We start from the raw sequence: 17,151 nt of genomic DNA, 5'->3' as shown, positions 1-17,151 counted from the left end.
TGCAAAGGTTCCTTGGCAACTTCTTTTAAGTAACTAGGAAAATTCAATATTTAAATTTGTTTGGTTTGCACTATCATTGTCAAAAAAACACAAAATGTTATTTATAATCTTCTTATGAATGTTAAACACATGTAAATGTAAATGATGAAATTATGTAAACTAAGAACATATTTAATTTACGGTCTAGACTAGGACAAAATATTAATGAAATATGATTATATATATGCTTTTATTTTTTTTTCTTTTTTGGAACCAAAATTTTATCATTTTAAAATTAGATATTTTTTTATATTTTATTTTGGTTATTCAAAGTGATTAACATGAATTTTTTTTGAAAGAAATATCTAATAAATATGAGAAATAAATATATTATCCAAAATATATGTAGATTCCATTTTTCATGAGATTGTTAAATTTCGATATGATAAAAAGAATTAATAAAGTTAATATGACCTTAAAAGAGAGAGAAACATGTAGCACCCCACATTTCATGCCAAACCGCCCATTTTCCATGACTTTTCCACCTTCCCAACCACACCCCAACCCCCCTCTTTAAAACCCTTCCTTACTTTAGTGCTTCATGGTGCATGAGTATTGTATGGGCCGTTTTACTTTCTCTTTTTCTTATACATGTGTCAATTTCAAACAATCATATAGTCCATTATACATGTGTCAATTTCAAACAATAGCCTACCAATGAATTTTCTTAGCAATAAATGGACATTTTTCCTCACCTTGGAAGACTAACACATTTGCGGTAAGACATGTGATAAAAGAAGAATCTATGAACTTTTCAACGACAAGTTTTTGTGGAAAAGTGGGTAATAATCTTTTTTGTTTTGTCTTGCTTGACTAACCAAATAAAATATTGATTGATCTTTATTATGAAGGTACCTTAGCAACTCCTTCAAGTAGCTAGGAAAGTTCGGTCTTTAAAATTGCTTAGTTTGTACTATTATTGCAAGAAAAAGGTAAATGTTATTTATCATCTTCTTATAAATATTAAACAGATGCAAATTATGAAATTACGTAAAATAAGGTCATATTTAATTGATGGTCTAGACTAGGATAAAATATCAATGAAATCTATATATGTGTGTGTAATATTTTAATTTATATTATGATATAAATATTTTTTTTCTTTTTGAAACCAAAATTTTATCTTCTAAAAATTAGATTTTTTTTTTTTGTTATTCAAAGTGATTAACATGAAATATTTTGAAAATAATTTTTTTAGAGATCCAATGAATATGAGAAATAAATTTACTATCCAAAATATAAATATATTCCATTTTTCTTCATGAGATTGTTAAATTAATTCAATAATATCATAAATCATAGCCCTCCAATAAGACTTTGACTACTATATTATCATAAATCATATATCATATGGTCCATTATACATGTGTCGTCTTCAAACAATGGCCTATCAAGTGAAATTTCTTAGTAATAAATGGATGTCCTTGCCTTGGAAGACTTTGACTCTTTGCAATAAGATATGTGACAGAGGAAGAATCTATGAAATTTTCAAATATGGATTTGTGTAAAAGTGGGTGATATATTTCAAGAAGACAACAAATAATCTTTTTGGTTTTGTCTTGCTTAACTAACCAAATAAGATATTGATTGATCTTTACTACGAAGGTGCCTTGCCAACTTCTTCAAGTAGTCAAAAAAAGCCAAATATTATGTATCATCATCTTATGAATGTTAAATTATATAATTTAAGGTCATATTTAATAGAGGGTTTCGACTAGGATAAAATATTAATTTGTTTTTTATATATAAATATATATAATTTTAATTTGTATTATAATATAAATATGCTCTTATTTTTTTCTTTTTGGATTTTTTTTAAATTAGATTTTTTTGTTTTTTTTTTTGTTCAAAGTGATTAAAATGAAAAAAAAAATCGAAAAAAACATTTAAGAAATCCGATGAATATGAGAAATAAATTTATTATCTAAAAGGCATGTATATTCCATGTTTTTCATGAGATTATTAAATCTCATATAAAGGGATATGATAAATAAAATGAATAATCATTTCTCTTATCTATTTTTGAACCAAACATAAAATAAAGTTGATATGATCTTAAGAGCATAGCATGTATCTTAGATAAAGTAAACAAAAAAATAAAAAATAAAGAGGTTATTATGATTTGCAAATAAAACTAAAATGCAAATCAATTATTTTGGAGAATATAAATGCCCATTACAACATCAACAAACGTTCTACATGGATCAAAATTCTTAGCTAGTCGCTTTCAAGTATCATATTCCTTCAATAATTCTAATAAGGCCGGCTTTGTTGATATTGACCACCACACTGTCATAAATCATACAATCCATTATGCATGTGTCAATTTCAAACAATGGCCTACAATTGAATTTTCTTAGCAATAAATGGATAGCATCGAATTCCTTCAACAACTCCAACAAGACTGGTTTTGTTAACATTGACCACTATATTGTCATAAGTCATATGGTCCATTATACATGTCTTAATTTAAAAAAAAAAAAAAAAGAGTCTACCAATGAATTTTCTTAGCAATAAATGGATCTATGAACCTTGACTTGGAAGACTTTGACTCATTTGCATTAAGATACATGACAGAGGGAAGGATCTATGAACTTTTCAAATATGGATTTTAGTGGAAAAGTGGGTAGAATATTTCAAGAATGTGATAAATATTTTTTTTGGTTTTGTCTTGCTTGACTGACCAAATAAGATATTAATTAATCTGATTGCAAAGGTTCCTTGGCAACTTCTTTTAAGTAACTAGGAAAATTCAATATTTAAATTTGTTTGGTTTGCACTATCATTGTCAAAAAAACACAAAATGTTATTTATAATCTTCTTATGAATGTTAAACCCATGTAAATGTAAATGATGAAATTATGTAAACTAAGAACATATTTAATTTACGGTCTAGACTAGGACAAAATATTAATGAAATATGATAATATATATATATATATATGCTTTTTTTTTTTTTTTTTTTTTTTGGAACCAAAATTTTATCATTTTAAAATTAGATATTTTTTTATATTTTATTTTGGTTATTCAAAGTGATTAACATGAAATTTTTTTGAAAGAAATATCTAATAAATATAAGAAATAAATATATTATCCAAAATATATGTAGATTCCATTTTTTCATGAGATTGTTAAATTCTGATATGATAAAAAGAATTAATAAAGTTAATATGACCTTAAAAGAGAGAAAAACATGTAGCACCCCACATTTCACGCCAAACCGCCCATTTTCCATGACTTTTCCACCTTCCCAACCACACCCCAACCCCCCTCTTTAAAATCCTTCCTTACTTTAGTGCTTCATGGTGCATGAGTATTGTATGGGCCGTTTTACTTTTTTTTTTTTTTTTGTTAATGTGTGGAATTGTGCAAATCCGACGCTTTGGATACAGATGGAGTGTTATGTATGATTAAATAAGTAACGACTAATTTTAGTGATTTGATTGAATCTAGAAAAATCCAATAGTATACGATGTCAGTGCCCAACCACTTTTTATGTCGGGGCATGGTCACTGGCCTGTTTATGTTACAAGGAAGATATCATGAAGCTTCTTTCACTCTCTCTCTCATTATTTCTCTGTTTTTGGTACAAGTACAACAAACATTTTGAAATCCTTAGTGAATTTTTATAGAAACAAATTCTAATTATGAAGAAAGAAAAATAGAAGGTCCATCGCCATTAAGGACAGATTTATCTTTTAGCTCATTCTATGACATAATCATCTATTCCTATTTTTTAAACCAAATATTTCATAAATAAATTTTTAAACTAGTGTCAAGGTTCTAACAAATGCCTTATTCTACGAAGTCATGAATAAATTATGATTCAATTAAAACATGAAGTACACATTTCCACATCTTGCCTAGAAACCTGTTATTCCATAAAAAGCATAGATTATGGAAGTTGATTAAGGTGAGGATTGAAATTACTAAAAATATTTTTTTTGTTATTCAAAGTGATTAACATGAAATATTTTGAAAAGAAATATTTTAGAGATCCAATGAATATGAGAAATAAATTTACTATCCAAAATATAAGTATATTCCATTTTTCTTCATGAGATTGTTAAATTCAATATTATCATAAATCATAGTCCTCCAATAAGACTTTGACTACTATATTGTCATAAATCATATGTCATATGGTCCATTATACATGTGCCCACTTTAAACAATGGCCTACCGAGTGAATTTCTCAACAATAAATGGATATTAGTCCTTGCCTTGGAAGACTTTGACTCTTTGCCATAAGACATGTGATAGAGGAAGAATCTATGAAATTTTCAAATATGGATTTTTGTGGAAAAGTGGGTGATATATTTCAAAAAGTCCATAAATAATTTTTTGGGTTTTGTCTTGCTTGACTAACCAAATAATTTTTTGAGTTTTGTCTTGCTTGACTAACCAAATAAGATATTGATTGATCTTTACTATGAGCCTTGGCAACTTCCTCAAGTAGTCAAAAAAAAGCCAAATACCATGTACCACTATCTTATGAATGTTAAACAAATACAAAGTGATGAAATTATATAAATTAAGGTCATATTTAATTGAGGGTTTAAACTAGGATAAAATATTAATTTGTATTTCATATATATAATTTAAATTTGTATTATAATATAAAAATGCTTTTATTTATCTTGTTTTTGTAATAAAAAATTTATTTTTTTATTTGAGATTTTTCTTCTTTTTATAAAAGACATGATATTGCATGTTTTCGTGAGATTATTAAATCTCATATAAAGGGATATGATAAATAAAATGAATAATCATTTCTCTTATCTATTTTTGAACCAAACATAAAATAAAGTTGATATGATCTTAAGAGCATAGCATGTATCTTAGATAAAGTAAACAAAAAAATAAAAAATAAAAAGATTATTATGATTTGCAAATAAAACTAAAATGTAAATCAATTATTTTGAAGAATATAAATGGCCATTACTACATCAACGACCCTTGTACATAGATCAAAACTCTTAGCTAGTCCCTTTCAAGCATCATATTCCTTCAATAATTCTAATAAGGCCAGCTTTATTGATATTAACCACCACATTGTCATAAATCATTCGGTCCATTATGCATGTGTCAATTTCAAACAATGGCCTACCAATGAATTTTGCTAGCAATAAATGGATAGCATCATATTCCTTCAACAACTCCAACAAGAATGGTTTTATTAATATTGACCACTATATTGTCCTAAATCATATGGTCCATTATACATGTCTCAATTTCAAAAAAATGCCTACCAATGACTTTTCTTAGCAATAAATGGATCTATGAACCTTGACTTGGAAGACTTTGACTCCTTTGCATTAAGAAATATGAGTGGGAAGGATCTATGAACTTTTCAAATATGGATTTTAGTGGGAAAGTGGGTAGAATATTTCAAGAATGTGATGAATAATTATTTTGGTTTTGTCTTGCTTCACTAACCAAATAAGATATTAATTAATCTTGGTTGCAAAAGTTCCTTGGCAGCTTCTTTAAGTAACTAGGAAAATTCAATATTTAAATTTGCTTGGTTTGCACTATCATTGTCAAAAAACACAAAATGTTATTTATAATCTTCTTATGAAGGTTAAACACATGTAAATGTAAATGATGAAATAATGAAATAATGTAAATTAAGGTCATATTTAATTACGGGCTAGACTAGGACAAAATATTAATGAAATATGTTATAATATATGCTTTTATTTTTTTTTCTTTTTTGGAACCAAAATTTTATCATTTTAAAATTAGTTTTTTCTTTTTTCTTTTTGGTTATTCAAAGTGATTAACATGAATTTTTTTTGAAAGAGATATCTAAGAGATCTAATAAATATAAGAAATAAATTTATTATCAAAAATATATGTAGATTCCATTTTTTTCATGAGATTGTTAAATTCCGATATGATAAATGGATAGCATCATATTCCTTCAACAACTCCAACAAGATTGGTTTTGTTAACATTGACCACTATATTGTCATAAGTCATATGGTCCATTATACATGTCTCAATTTCAAAAAAAAAAAAATGTCTACCAATGAATTTTCTTAGCAATAAATGGATCTATGAACCTTAACTTGGAAGACTTTGACTCCTTTGTATTAAGAAATATGATAGAGGGAAGGATCTATGAACTTTTCAAATATGGATTTTAGTAGAAAAGTCGGTAGAATATTTCAAGAACGTGATAAATATTTTTTTTTGGTTTTGTCTTGCTTGACTGACCAAATAAGATATTAATTAATCCGATTGCAAAGGTTCCTTGGCAACTTCTTTAAGTAACTAGGAAAATTCAATATTTAAATTTGCTTCATTTGCACTATCATTGTCGAAAAAGCACAAAATGTTATTTATAATCTTCTTATGAATGTTAAACACATGTAAATGTAAATGATGAAATTATGTAAATTAAGAACATATTTAATTTATGGTCTAGACTAGGACAAAATATTAATGAAATATTATATATATATATATATATATATATATATATGCTTTTATTTTTTTTCTTTTTTGGAACCAAAATTTTATCATTTTAAAATTAGATTTTTTTTTATTTTTTATTTTGGTTATTCAAAGTGATTATTTTTTTCGAAAGAAATATCTAATAAATATAAGATATAAATATATTATCCAAAATATATGTAGATTCCATTTTTTTCATGAGATTGTTAAATTCCGATATGATAAAAAGAATTAATAAAGTTAATATGACCTTAAAAGCATAACATGCACCCTTAGATAAAGTAAACAGAAAATAAGAAGATTGTCATGATTTGCTTGTAAAACTAAAATATGAATCAATTATTTTGAAAAATATGGTGCCCATGAGTATTTTCAAAGCCTTGTAAGTTGGATAAAGGTTAACATACAAAAGTGTGGTCTTGGATTAGAAAATGTAAGATATAGAAAGAAAACACACAAAGAAGGGAGAGAAATCATTATAATTACTCTGAGATGGGAAATATATCATAAAGATGTATAATTACTAAAAATAAAATAAACGATAGTTTGTATGATGCCTCTACCAATTATTACTCAAAAGATCATTATGCTAAACTCAAAACCACTTTGAGAGACATATATATATATATAAAGATTGAACTCAAAATATTGCAATGTACTTTGAGGAAACATAGAATAAGAAAATTGTTTTTAAATTAAGTTTACAAATACTTTTTTCTAGAAAATAATAAAGAAATATGTTAAGACTATTCTCATAAATTAATTTTTTTTTAAATGCTACTAAAAGTAGAGAAGCCACATTCATACCTGTTATTCTATGAATAAATATAAAAGGAAAAGTCTAGTAAAAAAAATGTCTATACATAAGACAAAATGCATTAAACTAGTGTCAAGGTTCCAACAAATGTCTTATTCTATGAAGTCATGAACAAGTTATGATTCAATTAAAACATGAAGTATTTGCCTAGAAACTTGTTATTCCATAAAAAGTATAACTCATGCAAGTTGATTAAGGTGAGGATTGAAATTACTAAAAATATTTTTTGGTAAAATAAATTAGGATTTTATGGTTATCCTATATCCTACTTCAAATCAATCTTGATGAAATTATATTACATGATGAGTATATGATCCTTCATTGAAACTCTCTAACAGGTTAAGACAATTGTCAAAGCAAAATCTAAACCCAAACCTCTTGATCCGCTGGTTTTCTATATTGATTTTCTCTCCATAAAATTTTCCCTTATTCCCTTTGTTTTGTTTAGTCATGGTGTTCCCCTTTGTAAGCAACTAGTTTCAATGAAATCTTAAAACTAATAACCCATGTACAAGAATCATTAATGTTTCACTTGCCAAGAACAAGTTAAGCTAAGATTCACTTGTTTACAAGTCCATTTCATAATCATTTCATAATTAGAGTGAAAAAAATATTTTTCTTTTCTATTATTATTTATGAATGTGTAGTTAGCAAATGTTGTAATCAATGGTTCATGATGAATGGGATTTTTGTACAATAGAATATTTTTTAGGCTCACTTTTGAATTAAGGTCATGCTTATCTTTTAACATAAGTTTTAAAATATAATAAAATATTTAATAAAATTAAGGTTTATTTAGACTTAAGTCAAATTACAATTTATTTAGTTTTAAGATAAATTAAACAAATCTCATTGGAAAAATTCAAGCTTACAATATCAATTTTCCTTTTTTTGCCACTAATTTTCCTATTTAGTAATGAGATGCTCTAAAGAGCTTATTGTTTCCTTATTATTAAGAGAAAAATCATTAAAATTAATCAACTAAAGGGATCCTTTTCCAAATTGGAAAATGCAAGGGATACCAAGATAGGTTTCACTATTAAAAGCAAATTCCATGAAGGTAACTAGAATGCTAATTGAAACTCACAGAAATAGAATAATTTAAAGTCACTTGATCTAAATTACTCTAAAGGTAGGCATGTAGAGAAAGATATACAATTACAAACAAAAAATGATCTCTCATGAGTCCAAGTTGCAATCCCTTGCCTAAAAAATGATACATGCATCAATTTCTTTCCTCATTATGCCCTTAGGGACATAGGAGACTAAACTAGTCGAGTTTGAGAGGTTGAACGCCAATTGACATTCATTGTCATAATCAGTATCCAAAAAATATGATAAGATTCATAACACAATGGCTGAGATATTCCATGGAGATGACAACATGTTGCTAAAATAATTGATTGCTACCTAATATTCCATGGAAAAAGTTGTATAGATAAGATAAAACCCGTTAAACTAGCTTGGCGGTTTAGAAATTCATTAAAAATAGTTATATTATGAACTAGCTTGGTGATTTTAATGTCAATCAAGCAGGACAAAACCAAAAAATCAATTAATTTATCCTCTTCCTAAAATTCATTTCCTATGTTTTCATACAAATTCATAATTGAGAGGTTCACGGGTTCTTCCTTTTATCTCATCCAACTTATTGGATATTTCAGAAGGCAAAGGAATCAAGTCCCTCCAAGTGCAAGGACAAATCTCCATTTAGTACCAAGAAAATGAACTTGACGAGTACCTCTATATACAATGGGCTACACAAATTGAAAATAAACCCCATATACAATAGACCACACAAAGAATAAATCGTAGTGGTACAATGGTCACACATATATAATGGACTATATTGTTGTATGAACCACACAAATTAAAAATAGACCCTATGTATAGTGGACCACACAAAGAATGAAACATAGTGAGAAATTGGTCACATACATACAATGGACTATATGGTCCACGACTATTAGTGAGAAATAGTTGATTATAAAAAATTCATAGACTTCTTGAAATGATTATGCTTGTGGGGATGATTTAAAAAAAAAAATTTTAAAAAAAAGTAGACACATAGCAATAGGGTTCACATGTTTCAACAATGTAGTTATATCCATCATTGAGTTAGGAAACTTTTTAATAACAAACCCTAACCCCTAAAGAACTAATCTAAGTGGTTTCCGATACTTTCAACTAACACACTAAAGGTTTGTTTGCAAATATTTTTAAAATTAGTTTTTATATTTTAAAACAAAAATAATTTTCCAACCTTAAAAATACATGCAGATTTTAGAATAAAAATATCATGAAAATAGAGTGATTGGTGTTTTTTTTATTGCATTTTGCATGGTAAATTACATTCACCAAGACCTAATAAAGAAAACCATTTTTTAGAAGTTCAAATAGAATTTTATTCCTAAAAATGATATAAAATTGTTTTTATGAATTGTTCTCAAAAACTTATTTTTTAAAATTATTTTTGAAAATATTATCCACCATGCCTCAAATTTTCTTGTGAGAACCTAACCTTGCAATTTCCTAGGTCTAATTTACAATATGCAAAATAATATTGCGAGATCTTCGCAAGTAACAAGGCAACAAATCACATGAGAACAAGTCTATAAAAACTTCTCAATGTTTCATTTTATTCTTTCCACGATGCAAAGCTCTAGTTTCCAAGATGAAAACTTGTCCACATAAAATTTTCCTTTTTTTCTCAACTCCTCCTAGCCACCTTAATAGTATTGAAGCTTCTCCTAAGAAAGCAAGACATAATGACTAAGGTTATTTGTTTGAGGCTAGTTGTTTAATAAGCTTCCTTATAGTTGTTTACCTAACCTCAAAGCCTACTCTCGAAGAACAAGAGTCTTCTACATTTTTTATTTTTTGAAATCCATCTACGAACTTTATGGAAGATCTCAATTAGTGCAAGGAAAGAAACAATTAATAAAGGTGGAGCCTCAAAAGCAGCCTATTTTGTTAAACTATAGCAATAAATAACAAGATTACATTATCACCATTTATTTCAACATGACTATAACCTAAATTAAACACTCATAATAGACAACTTTTTATTCTATTTCTGATATGGCTGTCAACTTTGGTTGGATAGATGTTTTGCGTCTTCTAACACTTGTCCTTGTTTGTCCCATAGAGGTAAAAGGATTAGGAGGCATAACTAAATTGCCTTCTTCTCCTTCCAACATTCCAACCACAATTTTCATGGAAGGACGATCTATTGGATACCATTGGATACACCAAAGCCCTATGATGCTTAGTTTCTTTGCTATTTTAATATCACTTTCTTCCTCAATTCGGATGTGTACCTCTTGCTCTTGATCCAAATGATTATAAAGCCATTCTGGGAAGTATGCTTGACTTGTATTTTCTACTGTAGCATCAATATTCTTCCTTCCCCCTACCATTTCAATCAACAACATACCAAAACTGTAAACATCTGCCTTATAAGACACATTCCCATAATTTCTTGAAAACATTTCTGGTGCAATATAACCCATGGTCCCCCTTGCTGCTGTCATAGATACTAAACTTTGCTCCTTAGAGCATAATTTGGCTAAACCAAAATCAGAAATCTTCGGATTAAAGTTATGATCAAGCAAAATATTATGAGGTTTGATATCCAAATGAAGGATTCTTTGATCACAACCTTGATGAAGATACTCAATACCTTTAGCTATGCCAATAGCAATATCTTGAAGCTTATGCCAACCCAAAGAATAATTATTACCAAATGCTGAAAATATGAACTTGTCTAGTGACTCATTTGGTAAAAATTCACAAATCAAAGCTTGCTTATATCCATCTGCACAAAACCCAAGCAAGCGAACCACATTAACATGATGTATCGTACCCATTGTTCTCACTTCATTAATGAACTCTTCTCCATTCCCTTTGAAATCATCAAGGATCTTCACTGCAACAAAAATTTCATTCGAGAGTTTTCCTTTATAAACGGTCCCGTAGCCTCCTTGACCTAGTTTGTCCTTGAAATTATTTGTGATCTTTTTAATATCAGCATAGGAGTACCTTGAGGGCTTGAGAGCTCTATAATCTTCCAAAAACTTTTGAATATTTATTCTATGCTCTCTTTTCAACTTATTAGAGCGATAGACAATAAAGATTATAAAGATTCCAAAAGTGAAATGAAGGAAACCAAGGATTACTTCTGCACATTGGGAAAAAAAAGGTTTTTGTAAGCAAATAAAAAAGAAGAAACAAACTAAGAATCATCATCATCATGTCACCCTCATTATTGAAAAGAACATGAATAGGAAATCACCTGTAAGCACCACTTTATCTATTGGGGCACCTGTAAAAGATAATAAACTTATTAGCTTCTTGTATTCTTTTAATTATTAAAATCATAATAGATTACATGACGTTGTAACATGAGTATAATTATTGTTGGTGTATTCGGATTTCAGCCTTGGCCTTTGCAGTCCTTTCTACAGGTTTGATTGTTTTAGCTAAGCCTAATTGTTGTAGCTAGCTTGTAATGAATAAATAATATTGCATGTTCACATCCATTACTATAGTAGTTAATTTGGTTCACATCCATAAGGGTTCAATCCAATTTTATGGTACAAACAGAGCATACATAAGAAATATCATAGAAAATTTCGTTTGCATATTAAAATCATGGTAGGAGATAAGAAAGGGCTTGCAAGGTGAAAATGATGAAGAAGCAGGATTTAGTACCTTTTGCTGGTTTATCAATGCATTTGATTTCAGGTTCCGTGCTATTATTCTTCTTCCGTTGGCACTTGTTTCCTTTTGCTTCACAGTTTCCGCACATAGGTTTTGACCAATTCATAGAAAAATCCCATTCATATATATAATTTTGTGGGAGTGTAGCATTGAAAATCTTCCGGCAAGAGGATAAGTTCACTCCAGCAAGAGCGTAATAGGAAGGAGCAACATAAACTGGGTTACTTGAGAGAAAACTGCAAGGGATGGACCTAAACACAAATGACTCTTCTTTACTTTCTGAACAATTGAAGAAGGAGAAGTTGCGGTACACATTTGTGAACTGGAAGGGAGAGGCAGATAAATTAAAGTTTGGAGTCTGCCTTTGAAGGCAATCATCCGAGTAATGGACAACAATCTCCTGAGAAGCGTAATTTATTTCCTCCACCCAGAGCTTTCCTGAAGAGGGCAGCTCTAGTATGGTCCGGTTCTCTTCTGAGCATGATAACTCAAACTCCGGACATCCACAGTGTTCTGGCTGGTGTTTTAGCCTGAACGGAAACCGGATGACTGGACCATGGTGACTGCACCTTGACGCCTTGCACTCATCATCTTGGCTCCCTCCATTAATCTCTGCAAACAATCTCATAAACAAGAAGAAGAAGAATAAAGAGATGCCCATTTTAAGCAACTGCTTATCTCTATAGTTTTAATCTGCACTGCTTCTCCCCTACTTTATATATATGTAATTAGATTTGAAAATTGTGTACAAAGGGAGAAGAACTTTGTTTGTTTGGGAAGCAGGTGCTTTTAGGAAATACAAAAAAGATGGAGGACTGCTACAATAAAAATTTAGTTTTATCTCAGAATATAAAATTTACTTGAAAAAATTGTAGAAAATTGGTCTATCAGTATTTACTTCTTTATCCTTTTCCCATTGTTGAGACCTAAAAATAATGTAATATTTAAAACATAAACAATTCCAATATAAACCATAATAACTTCAAGCATCATTTTTAACATAGTGATTCTAAATAATGGGAAGCTCACAGCTGACTGGATGCGATAGGATGAAAGTGTGGTCCATGTTGAAAAATCAAATAGTTTGGGGAAGAATAATATGTTGAAGAAAGCTGCAATTAAAACAGAGTATCTCTCTCTGTGTGGAACTCACAACCCCAAAACAGAGCATCTCTCTCTCTCTCTCTCAAAGTTGATGATGTTAAGGGAGGCACAACTCGTGGGAGTAGGCCTCATGACAGTAGTCATCCATGCCTGCTTCCTTTCAGTTTGTGTTGCTATGCATCACAAGTACCAGATTTGCAGCCCCTCTTCCTGCGGAGATATGAGGAACATTTCCTACCCTTTTCGATTACAAGACGATCCCCCCAGCTGCGGTTACCCTGAGTACGAATTGATTTGTGAAAACGATCGTACTATGATAAACCTGGACGGTGGGAAGTACTTGGTTACCCAGATCAACTACCATAATTATACAATTCGGGTAGTGGATCCTGGGCGAAAGAAGGACAACTGTTTGATCTCCAGTCCTCTTAATTCCATTGGTGCATATTACACTAAGGATGAATCTCCATATTATTTGCGTTATGAATGGAGTGCTGCTTATTCTCGTTCGCCTTCTGAACCAATATTCTATACAATAGTTTTGATGAACTGTGAGCAGTCAATCAGGGACGACAACTACATTCATATAATTCCATGCAACACTAGAGGCTCTTCCTCTTCCTCACCAACATACGCTTATGCAGTTGTCGGAGACTATGTGTCGGTGGGAGATATTCCGTATTCATGCACCATCGGCACATCAATTATTATTCAACCGTTGAAGTCACTTCCAGAGCCCAGCAATCTTTCGATGTCAGATTTGCAAGATTATATGCTTCTGGGGCTTCAGTTTTCATTTTTGCCTTTCTTCTGCAACCGCCAATGCGAAATGAAAGGGCAAAATTGCTACGAGGAACAGTTCATTGGGAATGCCAGCTTTACATGCTACCAGTCAGAACTTACAGAGAAAAATTGTGAGTAAAGAAATTATAAGATAACCATCTTATAATCTTAGAGTGCCTGCTTTCATACTTGATCTTTGGAGTTGGGGTTACAGTGCATGCTTTCGTGGAAATGTGATTTTATACTAACCATCTTATCTTCCTTGCAGAAGTCTTCAATTTTGATCCCTAATTTCGCTGGTTTGGTTTAATCTTGCAGGGCTTTGGAAGTTTATAACCAATGATTTATTCCTTCCCTTTATTAGTAAGGCTCCAATTAGAACTTGCTTTTCAATACAATCTTTATTTCTGTCATTTTTCCTAATTTTTTACAAATCTAACTTTCATTGTTAACAGGGGGGTTACTTTCTCCCAACACCTTAAAATTCAGAGGTAAGGTTGTTACTTGCAATTATTTTTTTCTCATGAGAATAAGACAAAAGATTTATTTAGAGTTCTTTCATCTTAATTAATCTCTCCATTTCTTGCTTCTCAAAAAACGTAAAATTTAGGCGATCAAGGGCATTCTTTCTTGTGACTAACATGGCACGGATGGTTTGATATAGGACTTCGAGAAGAACTTGGTAATTGCGGACTTTACTATCCCTGCAACACCTCCATGATTGGTAAGGCTTTCTTCACCTACATGTCTCCTCTTCTAATATTATTTATATCTCTCACTTATATTGGTCCATATTTTTAATTTGTTACATCTCTTTTTTACTAGGCGGCTGGATACTGCATATTATTGGTAAGCCTCCTAAATTCCAACTACTAATTTTTTGTAAAAACAATATTGTAAAGAGTTGATATGAAAATTCTTGGAATTCTTGCATTTGAAGGTTGTACAGTGAACTTCAAATTGATTTTGCTTTGTTTGACTGTACAAAGCAAAATCAATTTAGATGTAATTCAAAATTATCTCCCAAATTTAAATGTAATTCAACTCCACTAACATATAAAGAAGTCAAAACAAAGGAATTGAAACTGGGGTCTTCTTATCCAAGGCCCCAATAGTTCCGTCAAATTGCTCCCCAAGCAACAGTACATTGTAAAGTGATTGTTAAAGTAGCTATTTCATATGGCTCTCTAACAACACAACAACTTAGTGTTTTACTTGATATGAAGGTAGAATAGTTTTTTCTACCATCTATACTTGTTGGATTTAACTTTGTTTTTGATATCTTGTTCCTTTTTCTTAAAATATCCATTTTTTTTTTACATTTGATTTGTATTTAGTTATAGGAAGGACTATGCTCGGGATGTTGTGCCTATTTGCCTATTTGATTTACAAGTTCCACCGGAGACATCTATCATTAGATGATAGTATTGAAGAATTCTTACGGAGTCACAAAAATCTTCAACCAATCAAGTACTCATATTCAAACATAAAGAAGATGACTCATAACTTTGCAAATAAATTAGGTCAAGGAGGCTTTGGCTCTGTATATAAAGGAAAACTTCGAAGTGGTCGCATTGTGGCTGTGAAAGTGCTGGTCATGTCAAAAGCTAATGGACAAGATTTCATCAATGAGGTTGCAACAATAGGAAGAATTCATCATGTTAATGTGGTGAAACTGGTAGGGTTTTGTGTACAAGGATCAAAATGGGCACTTATATATGACTTCATGCCCAATGGTTCTCTTGATAAGTTTATTTTTCTTAAAGAAGAAAATAACACTTTTTTGAGCTGGGAAAGGTTGTATAAGGTTGCACTTGGAGTGGGACGTGGGATTGAATACTTACATCAAGGTTGTGACATGCAAATTCTACATTTTGATATAAAGCCACACAATATTCTTCTTGATGAAGACTTTACACCAAAAGTTTCAGATTTTGGCCTTGCAAAATTGTATTCAACAGATGAAAGCATGGTGTCTCTCACTACTGCACGAGGAACATTGGGATATATTGCTCCAGAATTGTTCTATAAAAATATTGGAGGTGTCTCGTACAAAGCCGATGTTTATAGTTTTGGAATGTTGTTAATGGAGATGGTGGGGAGAAGAAAGAATGTGAATGCAAATGCAGCGCACTCGAGTCAAATATATTTTCCGTCATGGATTTATGACAGATATGATCAAGGGGATAACATAGACTTGGGAGATGCCACCGAAGATGAAAAGAAGCTTGTTAGGAAAATGGTAATAGTTGCACTATGGTGTATACAGATGAAGCCCATAGACCGTCCTTCAATGAGCAAAGCCTTAGAGATGTTGGAAGGAGAGGTTGAGCTATTAGAAATGCCTCCGAAGCCTACTCTATACTCTGAGGAAATGTTAGTTGAGGATTATATGAGCAATCCAATAGAAGCACCAATTTCGTTGTGCAATTCCATGGGTACAATTACATTAGATGGAAGGTAGTGTAGCATTTTTCCATTTGCATGCTATCTCCTATGACATCATATGTTTGTAATTTGGATTAGATGTATGAGTTATAACTCCTCTTGCAAGGTCCATATAATGTAATATTGTCTCTAGGCATTGGCACCATACCCTAGCAACAAGCATATAAACATGTAATAATTATTACCTATGTCCTATATGATTCAAATAGCACCAAACAGGAATACCAATTAATGTTTTAAGGCCTAATTCCATAGTACTCAAATGATTATTGCTTTAATGCACACCAAAGGACTCAAATGATTATTGTTGTATTGCATAATCTCACATGACTTAAATAACACCAAATATATATAATAGAAAAAAAAGTAAACTAACTCTAAATAGAAACAAAAACAATAAGATTAACAAAGATAAAAGAAAGGACACAATATTTATGATGTGCTATACGAGTGTCTTACCTATGTCCATGGGAAATAGCAATCAATTCATTAACTTTTAAATTAGAAAATTACACAATTGGAAGAATATCGAACTAGGAGGCTTTTACTTGGCAAAGAGCTTTCTTTATACTAATATTGGTTAAAGCCACTAAGATAGCTAAAAGGACATGGGCTTATATGTAAGCCTCCAAGCATTGACCAAACCAATTCATAATCCATGTGGGACAAGGAATCCCTAAACTAACGAATACTAATTACACCAAAAACCAACAAATCTCAACCTTGAAAAATTAATACTCCACTACCAACTCCCAAAATTCAAATATTCTCCAACG

The 17,151-nt window shown here is 30.4% G+C and overlaps 2 protein-coding genes across 2 annotated transcripts; one reads left to right on the top strand and one right to left on the bottom strand.

The window, feature by feature from the left end:
- Nucleotides 1-10,256: 10,256 nt before the first annotated feature.
- LOC100251517 (rust resistance kinase Lr10-like) lies at nucleotides 10,257-12,745 on the bottom strand. Its single transcript, XM_010664506.3, has 3 exons — nucleotides 12,032-12,745; nucleotides 11,613-11,642; nucleotides 10,257-11,498 (listed from the first exon to the last, which is right to left on the bottom strand). The coding sequence occupies exons 1-3, from the start codon at nucleotides 12,699-12,701 to the stop codon at nucleotides 10,384-10,386; spliced, it is 1,815 nt and encodes a 604-aa protein (XP_010662808.1). The 5' UTR covers nucleotides 12,702-12,745; the 3' UTR covers nucleotides 10,257-10,383.
- Nucleotides 12,746-13,072: 327 nt separating this feature from the next.
- On the top strand, nucleotides 13,073-16,520 carry LOC100256646 (LEAF RUST 10 DISEASE-RESISTANCE LOCUS RECEPTOR-LIKE PROTEIN KINASE-like 2.5). Its single transcript, XM_002265834.5, has 6 exons — nucleotides 13,073-14,058; nucleotides 14,246-14,290; nucleotides 14,383-14,418; nucleotides 14,592-14,651; nucleotides 14,753-14,776; nucleotides 15,265-16,520. Exons 1-6 carry the CDS (start codon nucleotides 13,140-13,142, stop codon nucleotides 16,389-16,391), a joined length of 2,211 nt encoding a protein of 736 aa, XP_002265870.3. The 5' UTR covers nucleotides 13,073-13,139; the 3' UTR covers nucleotides 16,392-16,520.
- Nucleotides 16,521-17,151: the final 631 nt, after the last annotated feature.

Source organism: Vitis vinifera, chromosome 16 (assembly GCF_030704535.1).
Source record: "Vitis vinifera cultivar Pinot Noir 40024 chromosome 16, ASM3070453v1".
Taxonomy (NCBI): domain Eukaryota; kingdom Viridiplantae; phylum Streptophyta; class Magnoliopsida; order Vitales; family Vitaceae; genus Vitis; species Vitis vinifera.
Note: the sequence above shows the minus strand (reverse complement) of the source record. Positions and strands in the feature narration are given on the sequence as shown.

What these genes read in the sequence shown, in the direction of transcription:
- LOC100251517 (XM_010664506.3), bottom strand. Translation starts at nt 12,701, where the DNA reads ATGGGCATCTCTTTATTCTTCTTCTTCTTGTTTATGAGATTGTTTGCA. An exon ending in CATTGATAAACCAGCAAAAG is followed by an intron (nt 11,643 to 12,031) that starts GTACTAAATCCT and finishes TATCTTTTACAG; the next exon opens with GTGCCCCAATAGATAAAGTG. An exon ending in AGATAAAGTGGTGCTTACAG is followed by an intron (nt 11,499 to 11,612) that starts GTGATTTCCTAT and finishes CCCAATGTGCAG; the next exon opens with AAGTAATCCTTGGTTTCCTT.
- LOC100256646 (XM_002265834.5), top strand. Translation starts at nt 13,140, where the DNA reads ATGTTGAAGAAAGCTGCAATTAAAACAGAGTATCTCTCTCTGTGTGGA. An exon ending in AGAACTTACAGAGAAAAATT is followed by an intron (nt 14,059 to 14,245) that starts GTGAGTAAAGAA and finishes TTAATCTTGCAG; the next exon opens with GGCTTTGGAAGTTTATAACC. An exon ending in CAACACCTTAAAATTCAGAG is followed by an intron (nt 14,419 to 14,591) that starts GTAAGGTTGTTA and finishes GGTTTGATATAG; the next exon opens with GACTTCGAGAAGAACTTGGT.